The sequence below is a fragment of the Dendrobates tinctorius genome, unplaced genomic scaffold (genome assembly GCF_039654945.1).
Source record: "Dendrobates tinctorius isolate UK_male_01 unplaced genomic scaffold, ASM3965494v1 ptg000095l, whole genome shotgun sequence".
NCBI lineage: Eukaryota > Metazoa > Chordata > Amphibia > Anura > Dendrobatidae > Dendrobates > Dendrobates tinctorius.
The window spans coordinates 22572655-22588966 of NW_027361763.1; the positions used below are offsets into that span (position 1 = coordinate 22572655).

Consider the following 16312-nt stretch of genomic DNA (forward strand, 5'->3'; position numbering starts at 1 on the left):
TATGCTTACTTCTGACTTGTTTAAAAACACAATAAAGTTTTGTATTTTTGTATAAACTTGGCTTTACTTACAAAATTCTTGATTGAAACACACCATGCTCTTCTGAGCTCTATTTCTGGCTATCTTTTTTTTTTGTCTGTAAATTGTAAGTTTTCATGGTCAGTTGTTAATTCTCCCGTGTCAAAAGGTGTATTTTTCAAGCCCTTACAAGCTGCCCAGAATTGAGTTTTGTTAAAATTTATTTGCCACAAATCAAATCTATTGGGAAAGTTTGGAAAAGTTGGCAAACTGAAATTTAAAACATCCATTTATCTCTAACAGTAAGGTAAGAAGCAGGATTATTCTAGTTTTGTTGAGCAAAGAATAACCTAAAAATGCACTAACAATGTGATTTTTAGCATAATCAGTTGAACATGTAGTCTTAGTGAAGTTTATTTGTACTCTTTCTATTTTTGTATTTTATTACTCTACCAAATTATTGGAGAAATTACATTTTTAATCTTCTATGCAGTTTGATTTTTCTATTCATCTCAGGTTTCAGGAAAATAATGTAGCACTTTGGGAAAAATATAAAACTTAACAGTCCAGCACTGGATGTCAATATAGAAAAAACTTCTACTGCCACCACATTTTTTCCTTTGGTGCTCAGATAAGAAGGAACCATTGCAATCCAGACACTGCAGAATACGAGCATACTAAATGTGATGTACTTTGTTTCATTAAAACGATCAGGTAATGTTCTAGCCAAAAATGCTACACTAAAACTAACAACAGCCAAGAAGAATAGATAACCTATAACTGCAAAGAAACCAATTTGGGATCCTTCATTGCACTGAATGATGACTTTTCTTTGATAGGTATGTGTGTCCTGCTCCAGGTAGGGGGGTGAAAAGTATAGCCAATTAATGCCAATGATGACCTCAATGGATGAGGCCATCACAACTATTGAGTTGGTCACTTTAATTCCAATTAGATTTCTCCATGGACTTCCAGGTCTTGATGTTTTAAAAGCCATGTAGACCATGATAGTTTTGGCCAAAACAGAAGACACTGAGATGGAGAAGATGATGCCAAAAACAATTTGCCGTAATTTACAGGTTCTTTCAATAGGACGACCAATGAATAAAAATACACACAAAAAGCACAACGAGAGTGAGGCAAGTAGGACGAAGCTGAGATGTTTGTTATTTGCTTTCACAATTGGGGTATCTTTGTGTGACACAAAAACTCCTAATATTAGAACAGAGACTGACCAAAAAATGATAGAAATGGTCAACAGTGGTATAGTAAGAGTGTCAGAATAATCAAGGAATTCTTCAAATTTGGGAAGGCATCGATCTCTTTTGCTGCTTGGCCATTCCGTAGTCAAACATTGTATGCAGTTTTCACTGTCTGTAAATACAAAAAAAAAAACAGGATTTTTTTTGATTACCGAAGTGTTGCCAGATTGCTGTAGTTTTAAATTTCTAAAAACTAAATTTCAAATTTTTAAACGGAAAATTGCTATGATATGCAGTAATATGCCCAGAAAATCCATATCATCGCCTTCACTACTTTGCCATTTTCCGATTTTATGTTTTCTTCTTCCTCCCCTTCTTCCTAAAGCCATAACGTTTTTGTTTTTGTCAATTTAGCCATATGAGGGCTTGTGTTTTGCGAGATGAGTTGTACTTTGTATGACACCATTGATTTTACCATGTCATGTGCTGCAAAATGGGAAAAAATCCAAGTAACATGAAATTGCAAAAAAAATGCAAATCCATCACTGTTTTTCACTTTTTTTTTAATTTACCTTGTTAAATACTGAAACTGACCTGGCAATATGCAGATACCAAACATTTATAGGCTCTTTTATTTGAGTGGTGAAAATAAATCTCAAGTTTGTAAAATTTATATATATTTTCCGAGATCTGTATCATCTCCATTTGGGTTGAGACTGGCTGACAGATTATTTTTTGCGCTCTTAGTTGATGTTTTTATTGATAACATTTTGGATTATATATAATGTTCTGATCACCTGATTATCACAGCTGACACCCGGCACTATGTGTCTGGGGCGGTCACGGACCGCCCCGGCACATTAACCCCTTCGCACACTGCGATCAAACATGATCGCAGTGTGCGGAGTAACAGGGAAGCATCAGCAGGGAGGGGCTCCCTCCCTGCTTCCCTGAGACCACCGGAACAGAGCGATGTGCTGCGCTGCTCCAATGGTCTCATTCCCTGCAGGCCCTGGATCCAATATGGCCGCGGGGGCCTTCGGGGGCCTGCAGGGAGGTGGCTTCCTCAGTGCCTGCAGAGAACAGGCACGGGGAAACCTGCTGCAGCGCCTGTCACATCGCTGATCTGCCACAGCGCTGTGTGATATATCAGATCAGCGATCTGACACAAGACAGTGATGTCCACCTCTGGGACAAAGTAATAAAGTAAAAAAAGAAAAGTGTAAAAATAATTTATTAAAAAAAATCACTAAATAAAAAAAAAAATATTCCCTAATAAATTCACTTTTTGGAAATAAAAAAAACAACATGAGGACACATATTTTGTATCGCCGTGTCCGTAACGACCCGCCCTATAAAACTGTCCTACTAGTTAACCCCTTTAGTGAACCTCTTAAAAAATAAAAATAAAAAACAAAGCAAAAAATAATGCTTTATCATCATATCGCTGAACAAAAAGTGCAATACCGCGCGATCAAAAAGACGGATATGAATAAACATGATACCACTGAAAACGACATCTTGCCCCGCAAAAAATTAGCCATGACACAGCATCATCAGTGAAAAAATAAAAAAGTTATAGCTCACAGAATAAAGCGATGCAAAAATAATTATTTTTTATATAAAATTGTTTTTATTGTATAAAAGCGCCAAAACATTAAAGAAGAATAAATGAGGTATCGCTGTAACCGTACTGACCCGAAGAATAAAACTGCTTTATCAATTTTACTACACGTAGAATGGTGTAAGCGCACCCCCCAAAAGAAATTCATGAAATGCTGGTTTTTGTTCATTCTGCGTCTTAAAAAAGCAGAATAAAAAGTGATCAAAAAATGTCACGTGCCCGAAAATGGTACCAGTAAAAACATCAACTCGTCCCGCAAAAAATAAGACCTCACATGACTCGGTGAGTCAAAATACGGAAAAATTATAGCTCTCAAAATGTGGTGATGCAAAAAGTATTTTTAAAATAAAAAGCGTCTTTTAGCGTGCGACAGCTGCCAAATATTATTATTATTTATTATTATTATTATTATTATTATTATTATTATGCATTTATATAGCGCCATTTATTCATGGCACTTTACATGTGAAAAGGGGAAATATAGACAAATATAATAAACATGTGTAAGACAAAGGACACACAAGTACATAAGGAGAGGGGACCCTGCCCGCGAGGGCTCACAGTCTACAGGGATGGGTGAGGATAGGGTAGAGGGTAGAGCAGGTCATGGGGTGGTTCAGTAGACCGAGGATAATTGCAGGCTGTAGGCTTGTCGGAACAGGTGGGTCTTCAGGTTCTTCTTGAAGGTTTCCGTTGATGGTGAGAGTCTGTTGTGTTGCGGCAGGGAGTTCCAGAGTATGGGGAAGCACGGGGGAAGTCTTGTATGAGGTTGTGGGAAGAAGAGATAAGGGGGAGTAGAGAAGGAGATCTTGAGATGATCAAAGGTTGACTGCGGGTAGGTACCTAGAGACCATGTCACAGATGTATGGAGGAGACAGGTTGTGGATGGCTTTGTATGTCTTGGTTAGGGTTTTGAATTGTAGCCTCTGGGCAATAGGAAGCCAGTGAATGGCCTGGCATAGGGGGGAGGCTGGGGAATAGCGGGGAGACAGGTGGATTAGTTGGGCAGCAGAGTGTAGGATGGACTGGAGCAGAGCCAGAGTGCTAGAGGGGAGGCCAGAGAGTAGGAGGTTGCAGTAGTCGAGGCGGGAGATGATAAGAGCCTGCACTAGTGTTTTTGTGGTTTCGTGGTTGAGGAATGAGCGGATCCGGGAAATATTTTTGAGTTTGAGGTGGCAGGAGGAGGCAAGGGCTTGGATATTTGGTTTGAAAGAGAAAATATAAACACCTGCCATAAATAGTAAATCAAACCCCCGTTTATCACCCCCTTAGTTAGGGAAAAATAATAAAATAAAAAAAATATTTATTTCCATTTTCCCATTAGGGTTAGGGCTAGGGCTAGGGTTCGGGCTTGGGTTAGGGCTAGTTAGGGTTAGGACTAGGTTTAGGGTTAGGGCTAGAGTTAGGGCTGACATTTGGGTTAGGGGTGTGTTGGGGTTAGGGTTGGAGTTAGAATTGGGTTTTTCACTGTTTAGGCACATCAGGTGCTATCCAAACGCAACATGGCGTCTGATCTCAATTCCAGCCAATTCTGTGCTGAAAAAGTCAAATGGTGCTCCTTCCCTTCCAAGCTCTGCCATGAGCCCAAACAGTGGTTTACCCCACATATGGGGAATCAGCCTACTCAGGACAAATTGTACAACAACTGTTGTGGTCCAATTTCACCTGTTACCCTTGGGAAAATAAAAAATTGGGGGCAAAAATATCATTTTTGTGGAAAAAATATGATTTTTTTATTTTTATGGCTCTATGTTATAAACTTCTGTGAAGCACTTGGGGTTCAAAGTGTTCACCACACATCTAAATAAGTTCCTTGGGGGGTCTAGTTTCCAAAATGGGGTCACTTGTGTGGGTTTCAACAGATTAGGTACATCAGAGGCTCTCCAAACGCGACATGACACCCGCAGACGATTCCATCAAAGTCTGCATTCCAAAACATGACTACTTCCCTTCCAAGCCCCGACGTGTGCCCACACAGTAGTTTTCTCCCACATATGGGATATCAGCATACTCAGGACAAACTGGACAACAACTTTTGGGGTCCAATTTCTCCTGTACCCCTTAGGAAAACAACAAAATTGGGGACTAAATGATCATGTTTGTGGAAAAAATATGATTTTTTTATTTTCATGCCCGGGCGTTATAAACGTCTGTGAAGCACTTGGGGGTTCAAAGTGCTCACCACACATCTAGATAAGTTCCTTGGGGGGTCTAGCTTCCAAAATGGTATCAACTGTGGGGAGTTTCTACTGTTTTGGCACATCAGGTGCTTTCCAAACTCGACACGGCGTCTGATCTCAATTACAGCCAAAAATAAGTCAAATGGGCTGCTTCCCTTCTGAGCTCCGCCATGCACCCAAATAGTGGTATACCCCCACATGTGGGGTATCAGCGTACTCAGGACAAATTGCACAATATCTTTTGTGGTCCTGTTTCCCTTGGGAAAATAATAATTGGGGATGAAAAGATCATTTTAGTGGAAAAAATATGATTTTTTTAATTGTACGGCTGTACGTTAAAAACTTCTGTGAAGCCCTTGGGGGCTCAAAGTTCTCTCCACACATCTAGATATGTTCCTTGGGGGTCTAGTTTCCAAAATGTTGTCATTTATGGGGGGTTTCCACTGTTTTGGCACATCAGGGGCTTTCCAAATGTGACATGGCGTCCGATCTCAATTCCAGCCAAAAAAGTCATATGGCGCTGCTTCCCTTCCGAGCTCTGCCATGCGCCCAAATAGTGGTTTACCCCCACATGTGGGGTATCATCGTACTCAGGACAAATTGCACAATAACTTTTTGGGGTCCTGTTACGTTTGAGAAAATAAAAATTGGGGGTGAAAAGATCATTTTTGTGGAAAAAAAATGATTTTTTTTATTGTATGGTTGTACATTATAAACTTCTGTGAAGCCCCTGGGGGTTCAAAGTGCTCACCACATATCTAAATAAGTTCCTTGGGGCATCTAGTTTCCAAAATGGGGTCATTTTTGGTGGGTTTCCACTGGTTTGGCACATCAGGGGCTTTTCAAACGCGACATGGTGTCCGATCTCAATTCCAGCCAAAAAAGTCAAATGGCGCTGCTTCCCTTCTGAGCTCTGCCATGCGCCCAAATAGTGGTTTATCACAACATGTGGGGTATCAGCGTACTCAGGACAAATTGCACAATAATTTTTGTTGTCCTGTTACCCTTTAGAAAATAAAAATTGAGGGTGAAAAGATCATTTTTTTGGAAAAAATATATTTTTTTAATTTTACCGCTGTACGTTATAAACTTCTGTGAAGCCCTTGGGGGTTCAAAGTGCTCAAAACATATCTAGATAAGTTCCCTGGGGGGTCTAGTTTCCAAAATGGTGTCACTTGTGGGGGGTTTCCACTGTTTAGGTACATCAGGAGCTCTCCAAACATGACATGGCGTCCGATATGAATTCCAGCCAATTTTGCAGAGAAAAAGCCAAAAGGCGCTCCTTCACTTCTGAGCTCTTCCGTGCACCGAAACAGTGGTTCCCCCCACATATCAGGTATCAGCGTACTCAGGACAAATTGCACAATAACTTTTTCAGTCCAATTTCTCCTTTTACCTTTGGTAAAATAAAAAAATTGGACCTGAAGGAATTTTTTTTTTTGAAAAAAAGTTAAATGTTCATTTTTTTTAAACATTCAAAAAATTCCTGTGAAGCACCTGAAGGGATAATAAACTTCTTGAATCTGGTTTTGAGTACCATGAAGGGTGCAGTTTTTAGAATGGTGTCATTTTTGGGTATGTTCTATCATATAGACCCCTCAAAGTGGCTTCAAATGTAATGTGGTCCTTAAAAATAAAATGATTTTGTAAAAATGAGAAATTGCTGGTCAACTTTTAACCCTTATGACTAGAGTTGAGCGAAACGGGTCAGTCATATTCAAAAGTCGCCGACTTTCGCTGAAGTCGGGTTTCAGGAAACGACACCCGATCATAGCTTGAGGTCGGCCACGAGGTCGGCGACCAGAGCGCCAAAGTCGCGTTTCAGAAGATGCTTCCAGCGCCCTTTTTCAGCCAATGATGGAGGACGCACACGGTGAGCAACGCGATGACATAGGCATCGGTCACCACCATCTTTGAGACGGGCATGCAAGTGATTGGCTTGCTTTGTGTGGCGTCACAGGGGCTATAAAAGGGCATGAACGCCGACCGCCATCTTACTTCTGCCGATCTTAGCATAGGGAGAGCTGCTGCTGCTGCTGCTGATTCTGTAGGGAGAGCGTTAGGCAAGGAAGAAGAACCAGAAAACTGCTTCTGCTGTTAGCGATTTCCACTTACAACACAACACTTTGTGTGCAGTGACAGGGGAGGCTCTATTTTTGTGCATCAGCTCTGTTGGTTATTAGGCTGCCTTATAAGGCTCCCTGATAGCTGCATTGCTGTCTGCACACTGCTGTGCAAACTGCTTTATTAAAAGCAAAAATACTTTTCTTCCTCTATTCTGCACAGTTACCAAGGGTTCATTTTTCCACCCTTTTGTGTGTGCACTGTGCAGCAGTCCTGCTTATTAGGCTGCCTGTGTCCATACTTGGACTGAGAGCATCATTGTCAGCGACCTCAAATCTCTAGTGAGATCCAAAATCTCACCAATCCTATAGACACCCTCCACCTTGTCATACACCATCCAATTTCAGCCTGTTACATTGAGGTGTAATCTCTCCTGGGTCAGAGACAATAGCTCTGCGTCCTCAAATCTATAGTGAGATCCAAATTCCCACCAATCCTATAGACACCCTACACTTTGTCATACACCATCCAATTTCAGCCTGTTACATTGAGGTATAATGTCTACTGGGCCAGAGACAATAGTTCTGCATCCTCAAATCTATAGTGAGATTCAAATTCTCACCAATCCTATAGACATCCTCCACCTTGTCATTCACCATCCAATTTCAGCCTGTTACATTGAGGTGTAAACTCTACTGGGCCTGAGACAATAGTTCAGCGACATCAAATCAATAGTGAGATTCAAATTCTCACCAATCCTATAGACACCCTCCACCTTGTCATTCACCATCCAATTTCAGCATGTTACATTGAGGTGTAATCTCTACTGGGCCTGAGACAATAGTTCAGCGTCCTCAAATCTATAGTGTGATTCAAATTCTCACCAATCCTATAGACACGCTCCACCTTGTCATTCACCATCCAATTTCAGCTTGTTACATTGAGGTGCAATCTCTAATGTACTGGGCCTGAGACAACAGTTCAGCATCCTCAAATCTACAGTGAGATTCAAATTCTCACCAATCCTATAGACATTCTCCACATTGTCATACACCATCCAATTTCAGTCTGTTACTTTGAGGTGTAATCTCTACTGGGCCTGAGACAATAGTTCTGCGTCCTCAAATCTCTAGTGAGATTCAAATTCTCACCAATAGTAGATACACCTTCTACCTTGTTTTACAGTACCATATAGCTGGTGGTATTTTGGGTACATTGTCACAAAAATGAGCAAGTATGGTGGAATACGCCATGGAAGTGGGCGGGGGTTGCCAGCTGGTCCCGATGGTGGTGGTGTTGCATCTGTTGGTAGTGGCAAAAGCACAATAGCACCTAAGGCAGGAGGTGTTAAGCCTGCGTCATCGTCTGGCTCCACAAGGTCTCGAAGGCTCTCTTTTCTGGGAGTAGGTATACCACTTTTAAAGCCGGAGCTTCAGGAACAAGTTTTGGCTTACATTGTTGACACAGCCTCCAGCTCTCTTGCCTCCTCTTCTGAAGTTTCAAAAAATAAAAGCACTGAGTCGTCATTGGAGGCTCCTGGTCAGGAACAACACCTTTCCTTGCGTCCTTCACCCCTACCAAAAGTGAAGGATGTGGCAGGCCACACTACCGATTACTCCATGGAGCTCTTTTCACATACCATGTCTGGGTTAGCAAGTCAAATTGTGAATTCCCCAGTACAAAATGAATCTGACATGGAGTGCACTGATGCGCAGCCACTGCTCGATTTTTCTGCTGGTACATTCACTCAGAGCACTACATTGTCCTCGCAGTGTACTGAGGCAGAATCAGAACCTGATGAAACTCAGGTGCCCCTTCCTGCATACTATACCACCTTACACGGTGACACCGAGGAAGGTGCACATGAAATTGAAGAGGAGGTGATGGATGACCCAGTTGTTGACCCAGATTGTCATCCATTGGGCGAAGAGGGTGCCGCTGCCAATAGCTCAGAAGAGGAGGAGGAGGATCCGCAGCAGGCAACGACATCACAACAGCTGTTATCTGGCAGGACCGTAGCAGTCCAAAAATGTGTTACAAAAAACAAAAGTGTTGCTGGACAGCTTGGCCAGACGGTCAAATTAGCACAGTGTGCAAGGTCTCAAAATGTCTTCCATAGTAGGAAGACTGTAGTGTGGCACTTTTTTGAACAAAATCCTAATGATCAGGCAAAAGTTATCTGTAAGAAGTGCGCAAAGACCTGAGAAATTTGAATACCAGTTGCATGCTTAGACATTTAACCTCCATGCACATTCCAAGCGTGGAAGGACTACCAAACCTCATGTACCACATGTGCACCTGCTCCGAATGAAGGTAGTCAGCAACGCTACATCACTTCCCCCACTGTAAGCCCACCGGTTAGCACACCACCAGCAGCAAATGTCGAGGTGTCATCGCAAGGGCAAAGCAGTCATGGAATCACAATGGTATTGCTGCGAAAGACTGAATCCAGGCCATCAGCTACACCACCATCACCATCACCAACCCTCTCTCAGTCCGCTATGTCCACTGCTAGTTCCACCATATGCAGCTCTCAAGTCCTGCTCACCCTACCAGAGACTCTGAGTAGGACAGGAATGTACTCATCCTCTCATCCGCGTACACTGGCTTTGAATGCCCACATTGCCAAACTAATCTCAGTAGAGATGATGCCCTACCGGGTGGTTGAAAGCAAAGCTTTCCACGAGCTCATGGCCTACACAGTACCACGCTATGACCTACCCAGTCGGCACTTCTTTTCGCGAAAAGCCATCCCAGCCCTCCACGTGCATGTGAAAGACCGCATTGTCCATGCACTCAAGCAATCAGTGATGGAAAGGTGCACCTCACAACAGATGCATGGTCCAGTAGGCATGGCCAGAGCCGTTACATGTCCATCACTGCGCACTGGGTTAATGTGGTGGATGCAAGCTCCACAGGGGACTGCGGCGGTGGGACAGTGCTGCCTAACCCACGGTATAGGAAACAGTTGGCTGTAGGCGTTCGACCCTCCTCCTCCTCCAGAAACGAAAGCTCGTCCACAGAGCGCAGTCACACGAGCACTCCATCTGCAGCTGCCAGAGTTGCAAATGAGGTGTCCCACTATCGAACAGCTAGTGGTAAGCGTGAGCAGGCTGTGTTGAAGATGATGTGTTTGGGCGACAACAGACACACCGCGGAGATACTGGCCGACTACTTGCAGCGACAAACTGAGTTATGGCTGGGCAATCTACATCTTGAGGCAGGCAAGGTAGTTAGTGATAACGGCCGGAATTTTGTGGCAGCCATAGCCCTTTCAAAACTCAGACACATACCTTGCCTGGCTCACACCTTGAACCTGGTGGTGCATGCTTCCTCGATAATTATCCAGAGATAACACCCCTGCTCCATAAGGTGCGAAGACTGTGCTCGCACATCCGCCGGTCGCCCGTACACTCCAGTCGTATGCAGAAGCTGCAGCAATTTCTCCACCTTCCCAAGCACTGCCTAATTATCGACGTTGCAACAAGGTGGAACTCCACCCTGCACAAGTTCAGAGGCTGTGCGAACAGAGGCAGGCTGTAATTCATTTGTGGGAAGATACACGGTCAGGCAGTTTGCAGGCAGACATGGAGTTGTCTGGTGTGCAGTGATCGAAGCTGAAAGACCTCTGTAAAGTCCTTCAGTGTTTTGAGAAATGCACACGGCTGGTAAGCGCAGATGACGCCATCATAAGCATGAGCATCCCACTTATGGGTCTGCTCATACAAACTTTGACGCACATTAAGGAGCAGCCGAGGAGGAAGAGGAGGAGGGAAGCCTTGATGACAGTAAGCCATTTTCTGGTCAGGGAAGTCTCGTGGACGAGGTGGAGGAAGAAGAGAAAGAGGAGGAGGAGGAGGATGATGGGGATGATTATTTTGGGGAGGAGGATGCTTCTCAGGGGGCAAGAAAAAATGTTGGCTTGGCAAGGTCAGGTACAGGGTTTGTGCGTGACTGGAGGGATGTGGATTTGCCAGAAAGCGCTCCTCCACACAGCACTCGCAGTCCATCATTGACACCTGGATCATTGGCCCACAAGTCTGATTATGCCTTGCAGATCCTAAAAAGGGACCCCCGCATTGCCAAAATGATGAACTATGATGACTACTGGTTGGCCAGCATCCTGGATCCACGCTATAAAGGCAAATTCCAAAACATCATGCCACAGGAGAAGCTGAGCTAATATTGGCTAACAAACAAGCAAATCTGGTAAGCCGTTTGTTTGAGGCATTCCCAGCACACAGCAGCGGTGATGTTTTTCCAACAAGCCATAGGTGGCAACATGAAAGAGGTGTCCGTAGGGCACACAGCCGAAGTGGCGTTGGAGACAGGGGTTTCATGACCATGTTGTGGACTGATCTTTCAAGTACCGCTCACACGACTGGTAATACTGCATCAATTGAAAGTGACAGGAGACAGCAGTTGTCAACTATGGTAACAAACTACTTCTCCCATATCGATGTTCTCCCTCAACGGTCATTCCCCTTTGACTATTGGGCCAGTAAACTTGACACATGGCCTGAATTGGCACAATATGCCTTACAGGAGCTCGCTTGCCCTGCTGCTAGTGTGTTATCTGAACGAGTCTTCAGTGCTGCTGGATCAATCCTGACAGAAAAAAGGACCCGTCTGTCGACCCAAAATGTTGATGATCTAACCTTCATTAAAATGAACCATGCATGGGTTTCAAAGGATTTTGTCCCACCCTCCCCTGCTGACAGGTAGGTTGCCAGAAAAATGGCTTGCTTTTGTCCTCCTCGTCCGCGGACTTCTCCAATTATTATTATTATTATTATTATTATTATTTATTTATATATCACCATTGATTCTATGGTGCTGTACATGAGAAGTTGTTACAAACAAATTACAGATATCCCTTACAGTAAACAAACTAACAATGACAGACTGATACAGAGGGGAGAGAGGACCCTGCCCTTTCGGGCTTACATGCTACAGGATGGTGGGGAAGGAGACAGTAGGTTGGTGGGTTGCAGCAGTTCCGGTGCTGATTGAGGTGATATCACCGGTAGTGGTGAGAGAGAAGGAGGTAGCAGGGTCATTGCAGGCTGTAGGCTTTCTTGAAGAGGTGGGTTTTCAGGTTCCGTCTGAAGGATCCAAATGTGGTTGATAGTCGGACTTGTTGGGGCAAAGAATTCCAGAGAATAGGGGCTATTCGGGAAAAGTCTTGGAGGCGGTTGGGTAAGGAGCGAATAAGTGTGGAGGAGAGAAGGAGGTCTTGGGAGGACCGGAGATTACGTGAGGGAAGGTATCGTTAGATTAGTTCAGAGACATATGGGGGAGACAGGTTACAGATGGCCTTGTAGGTCAGTATTAGTAATTTGAACTGGATATGCTGAGGGAATGGGAGCCAGTGAAGAGATTTGTAGAGGGGAGAAGCGGAGGAGTAGCAAGGAGAGAGATGAATTAGTCGGGCGGCAGAGTTAAGGATGGACTGGAGAGGTGCGAGGGTGTTAGCAGGGAGACCACAGAAAAGGATGTTGCAGTAGTTGAGGCGGGAGATGATGAGGGCATGCACAAGCATTTTAGTGGATTGAGGGTTGAGGAAAGGATGGATTCTGGAAATATTTTTGAGCTGGAGGCGACAGGAGGTAGAAAGAGCTTGGATGTGCAGTTTGAAGGACAGGGCAGAGTCAAAGGTTACTCCGAGACAGTGGACTTCTGGTACTGGGGAAAGTGTGATGTCATTAATTGTCATAGCTAGGTCGGGTAATCAGTGAGATGGAGGAAAGATGATGTGTTCAGATTTGTCTACATTGAGTTTGAGGAAGTGAGAGGAGAAGAAGGAGGATATGGCTGATAGACACTCTGGGATTCTGGACAGCAGAGAGGTGACGTCTGGGCCAGAGAGGTAGATCTGTGTGTTATCAGCATAAAGGTGGTAGTGGAATCCGTGGGACTTTATGAGTTGCCCCAGACCAAGTGTATAGATTGAGAAGAGTAGGGGTCCTAAAACAGAGCCTTGGGGGACTCCAACAGAGAGAGGGTGGAATGAGGAGGTGGTGTGGGAGTGGGAGCCTCTAAATGTGCGGTTGGAAAGGTATGAGGAGATCCAGGATAGGGCAAGGCCTTTGATGCCAAAGGAGGAGAGGATCTGTAGTAGGAGGCAGTGGTCAACTGTATCAAATGCAGAGGACAGGTCTAGAAGCAGGAGAATAGAGTATTGTCCATTTGATTTGGCTGTAAGTAGGTCATTAGTAATTTTGGTCAGGGCTGTCTCAGTGGAGTGATGGGGGCAGAAACCAGATTGTAGATTGTCAAAGAGCAAGTTAGATGATATGTGGGAGTAAAGTTCAGCGTGGACGTGCTGTTCCAGGAGTTTGGAAGCGAATGGAAGCAATGATATTGGGCGATAGCTGGACATAGCGGTTGGGTCGAGGGTTGGCTTTTTATGGACAGGTGTGATTGTGGCATGCTTGAAAGCAGAAGGGAAGGTACTCCATTTGCAGCTGCTGAATGTCCAACATCAACATATGCCAATTTTTCCACCTCCCTAACTGGGCTGCCTCCCCCAACAGGGCCAGGGTCACCACCTGGCGCACGCACCCGTGCGAGTGCCGGTGCCCTGGACAGGTGGGTGGGCACACTGTTTGGCAACGGCACTGGCACAAGGTCCCTCATAGTAGAATCAAGTGTCTCTGATGGTGGGGGTGCACACCCGCCGTCAAACACACCGGCATACTATGAGGGGCCCTGTGCCAGTGCCATCGCCAATGAGTGGGCCCCCCCGCTTGCTCAGGATCACAGCACTTGCAAAGTTGAAATACTTACCTCTCCCTGCTCCACCGTCGTGATGTCTTCCGCGTTTCCTAACAGTGACATTCTGGTCAGAGAGCGCGATGACATCACGTCTGTACGCCCTTTGCCTAAACAGTCCACGTGCAGTGAGATGGATGACGGGGAAGACGAGAAGTCCAGACTAGTACAGGGATTCCCTAGCGAGGAGACTTATTTAATTGTTTTCAATGTTGGGACAGCAGTTTTTGGGGAGCACTATACTTTGGAGAATGATATATGAGGCCCACCATACACTGGAACATTCCAAAGGTGGACATCAGACACTGAAGCAGCATTTACAGGGCCCATTATGCACTGGAGCATTAGAAATGGGGCCCATTATGTATGGAGCATTATTTGGGCCCATAACACAGTGGAGCTTCATCCATGGGGACCAACATATACTGTAGCATTATGTGGAGCTCATCATATACTGTTTCAAACATTATATGGGATCAATGATTCTGTATGGAGAAATATATGGGCCTCATTACTCTGTATAGCGCACTATGCGGTGGCCATAATACTGTATGGAGTAATATACTGTCCGTTTTTGGAGCTATTGGAGAATTTAAAATGGATATCAGTCATGAGATGTAAAAAGTGAAGTATTTTTCATTGTACTATACTGCTATTTCTCTGCCGTATCAGAGGATCATGAATTGTGTCATGTGTTAAAGGAGCCCACTGACACTCTTTGGCCCTGGGCCCACAAAAATCTGGAGCCAGCCCTACCCCCCCACAACTTTAGCCAAATAACCCCCAGTTTTCAATGCCTAACTATTATTATAAAGTAAGTTAAGGTTGACAAGCTTAAGTAATAAGAATTGATGCTTTTCGCATTAAAATGGGCACTGTAGGTGTGTTTCCTGTCCTCCACTCACTGCCGAGTTTTCTTCCCCATTGACTTGCATTGGATTTCGTGTTTCAGTCGGCCTTCAACTTTTCACGATAATCGGCCGATTTCGTTTGACCCGACTTTTGAGAAAGTCGGGTATCATGAAACCCGTCTCGACCCGAAAAAAGGCAAAGTCGCTCATCTCTACTTATAACTTCCTAAAAAAAAAAAAATTTGGTTCCCAAATTGTGCTGATATAAAGTAAACATGTGGGAAATGTTATTTGTTAAGTTTTATCTGTGCCATATCTCTGTGATTTAAGGGCATAAAAAATCAAAGTTGGAAAATTGCAAAATTTTCAAAATTTTCACCAAATTTCCTTTTTTTTCACAAATAAACGCAAGTTAAATGAATGAAATTTTACTACTAACATGAAGTACAGTATGTCACGAGAAAACAATGTCATAATTAATGGGATCCATGGAAGCGTTCCAGAGTTATTATCTCATAAATGGACAGTGGTCAGAACTATAAAATTTGGCCCAGTCAAGATCGTGCAAACCACCCTTGGTGGTAAATAGGTTAAAAACCTCAGCTCAGGTTGCAAAAATAAGCCCTTATCCAAGGCAATATCATGAAAAATGGAGACCCTATGGGTATCACAATTTGGAGCAATTTTTTTAAGCAAAGTTTGAATTTTTTTTTTCACCACTTAGAAAAAAGAGAGCCTAGACATGTTTGGTGTCTGTGAACTCGTAATGACCTGAAGAATAATAATGACAGGTCAGTTTTAGCAATTAGTGAACCTAGAAAAAAAGCAAAATAAAAACCAGTGTGGGATTGTACTTTTTCGCAATTTCACTTCACTGGGAATTTTTTTCCCGTTTTCTAGTACAAGACATGGTAAAACCAGTGGTGTCATTCAAATATAAAGCTTGTCCAGCAAAAAGTAAGCCCTCACATAGCCATATTGTCAGAAAAATAAAAAGTTGTGACTCTGGGAAGAAGGGGAGAAAAAAACGAGAAGGCAAAGCCGAAAATACCTCTGGTCATGAAGGGGTTAAACCGTTTTAAAAACTCACCTCTCCCCATTTCCCACTGTTCCCATCTCATCATTGTCTTCTGATTTTCTGTGAACTTTCACTACAAAGGGCACAATGATATCAACGCAGAATTTCCTCTGTGAAGAGAGTCAAAAGACGCTGAGAAGACTGGAGCAGCAGGGAATAGGTGAGGTGAGCTTTAGATTATTTATTTATTTAGATTATTTATTTTTTTATAAATGGGACATTATATGGGGCCCATTACGTTGTAGTATATGGGGCCCATTATACTGCATGTAGTAATAAATGGGGTCCATTATAATGTATGTAGCATTATGTGGCCTATTTCACTATTTGGAGCACTATTTGGGGTCCATTACTCTATAAAGTAATATATGCGGTCCATTATACTGTATGTAGCACTATGTGGGGCCATTACAGCATATGTAACAATATAAAGGTCCCATTTTACTGTAAGGAGCACTATGTGAGACCATTATACTGCATGGTTCATTTTATGGGGCCCATTATACTGTAGGTGGCAATAT

At 43.6% G+C, this 16312-nt stretch overlaps 1 protein-coding gene across 1 annotated transcript; it reads right to left on the bottom strand.

Moving 5' to 3' along the window:
- Window positions 1-487: 487 nt before the first annotated feature.
- On the bottom strand, window positions 488-15813 carry LOC141098823 (vomeronasal type-2 receptor 26-like). The gene is made up of 2 exons (XM_073586796.1): window positions 15804-15813; window positions 488-1392 (listed from the first exon to the last, which is right to left on the bottom strand). The coding sequence occupies exons 1-2, from the start codon at window positions 15811-15813 to the stop codon at window positions 488-490; spliced, it is 915 nt and encodes a 304-aa protein (XP_073442897.1).
- Between the last annotated feature and the right edge of the window lie 499 nt (window positions 15814-16312).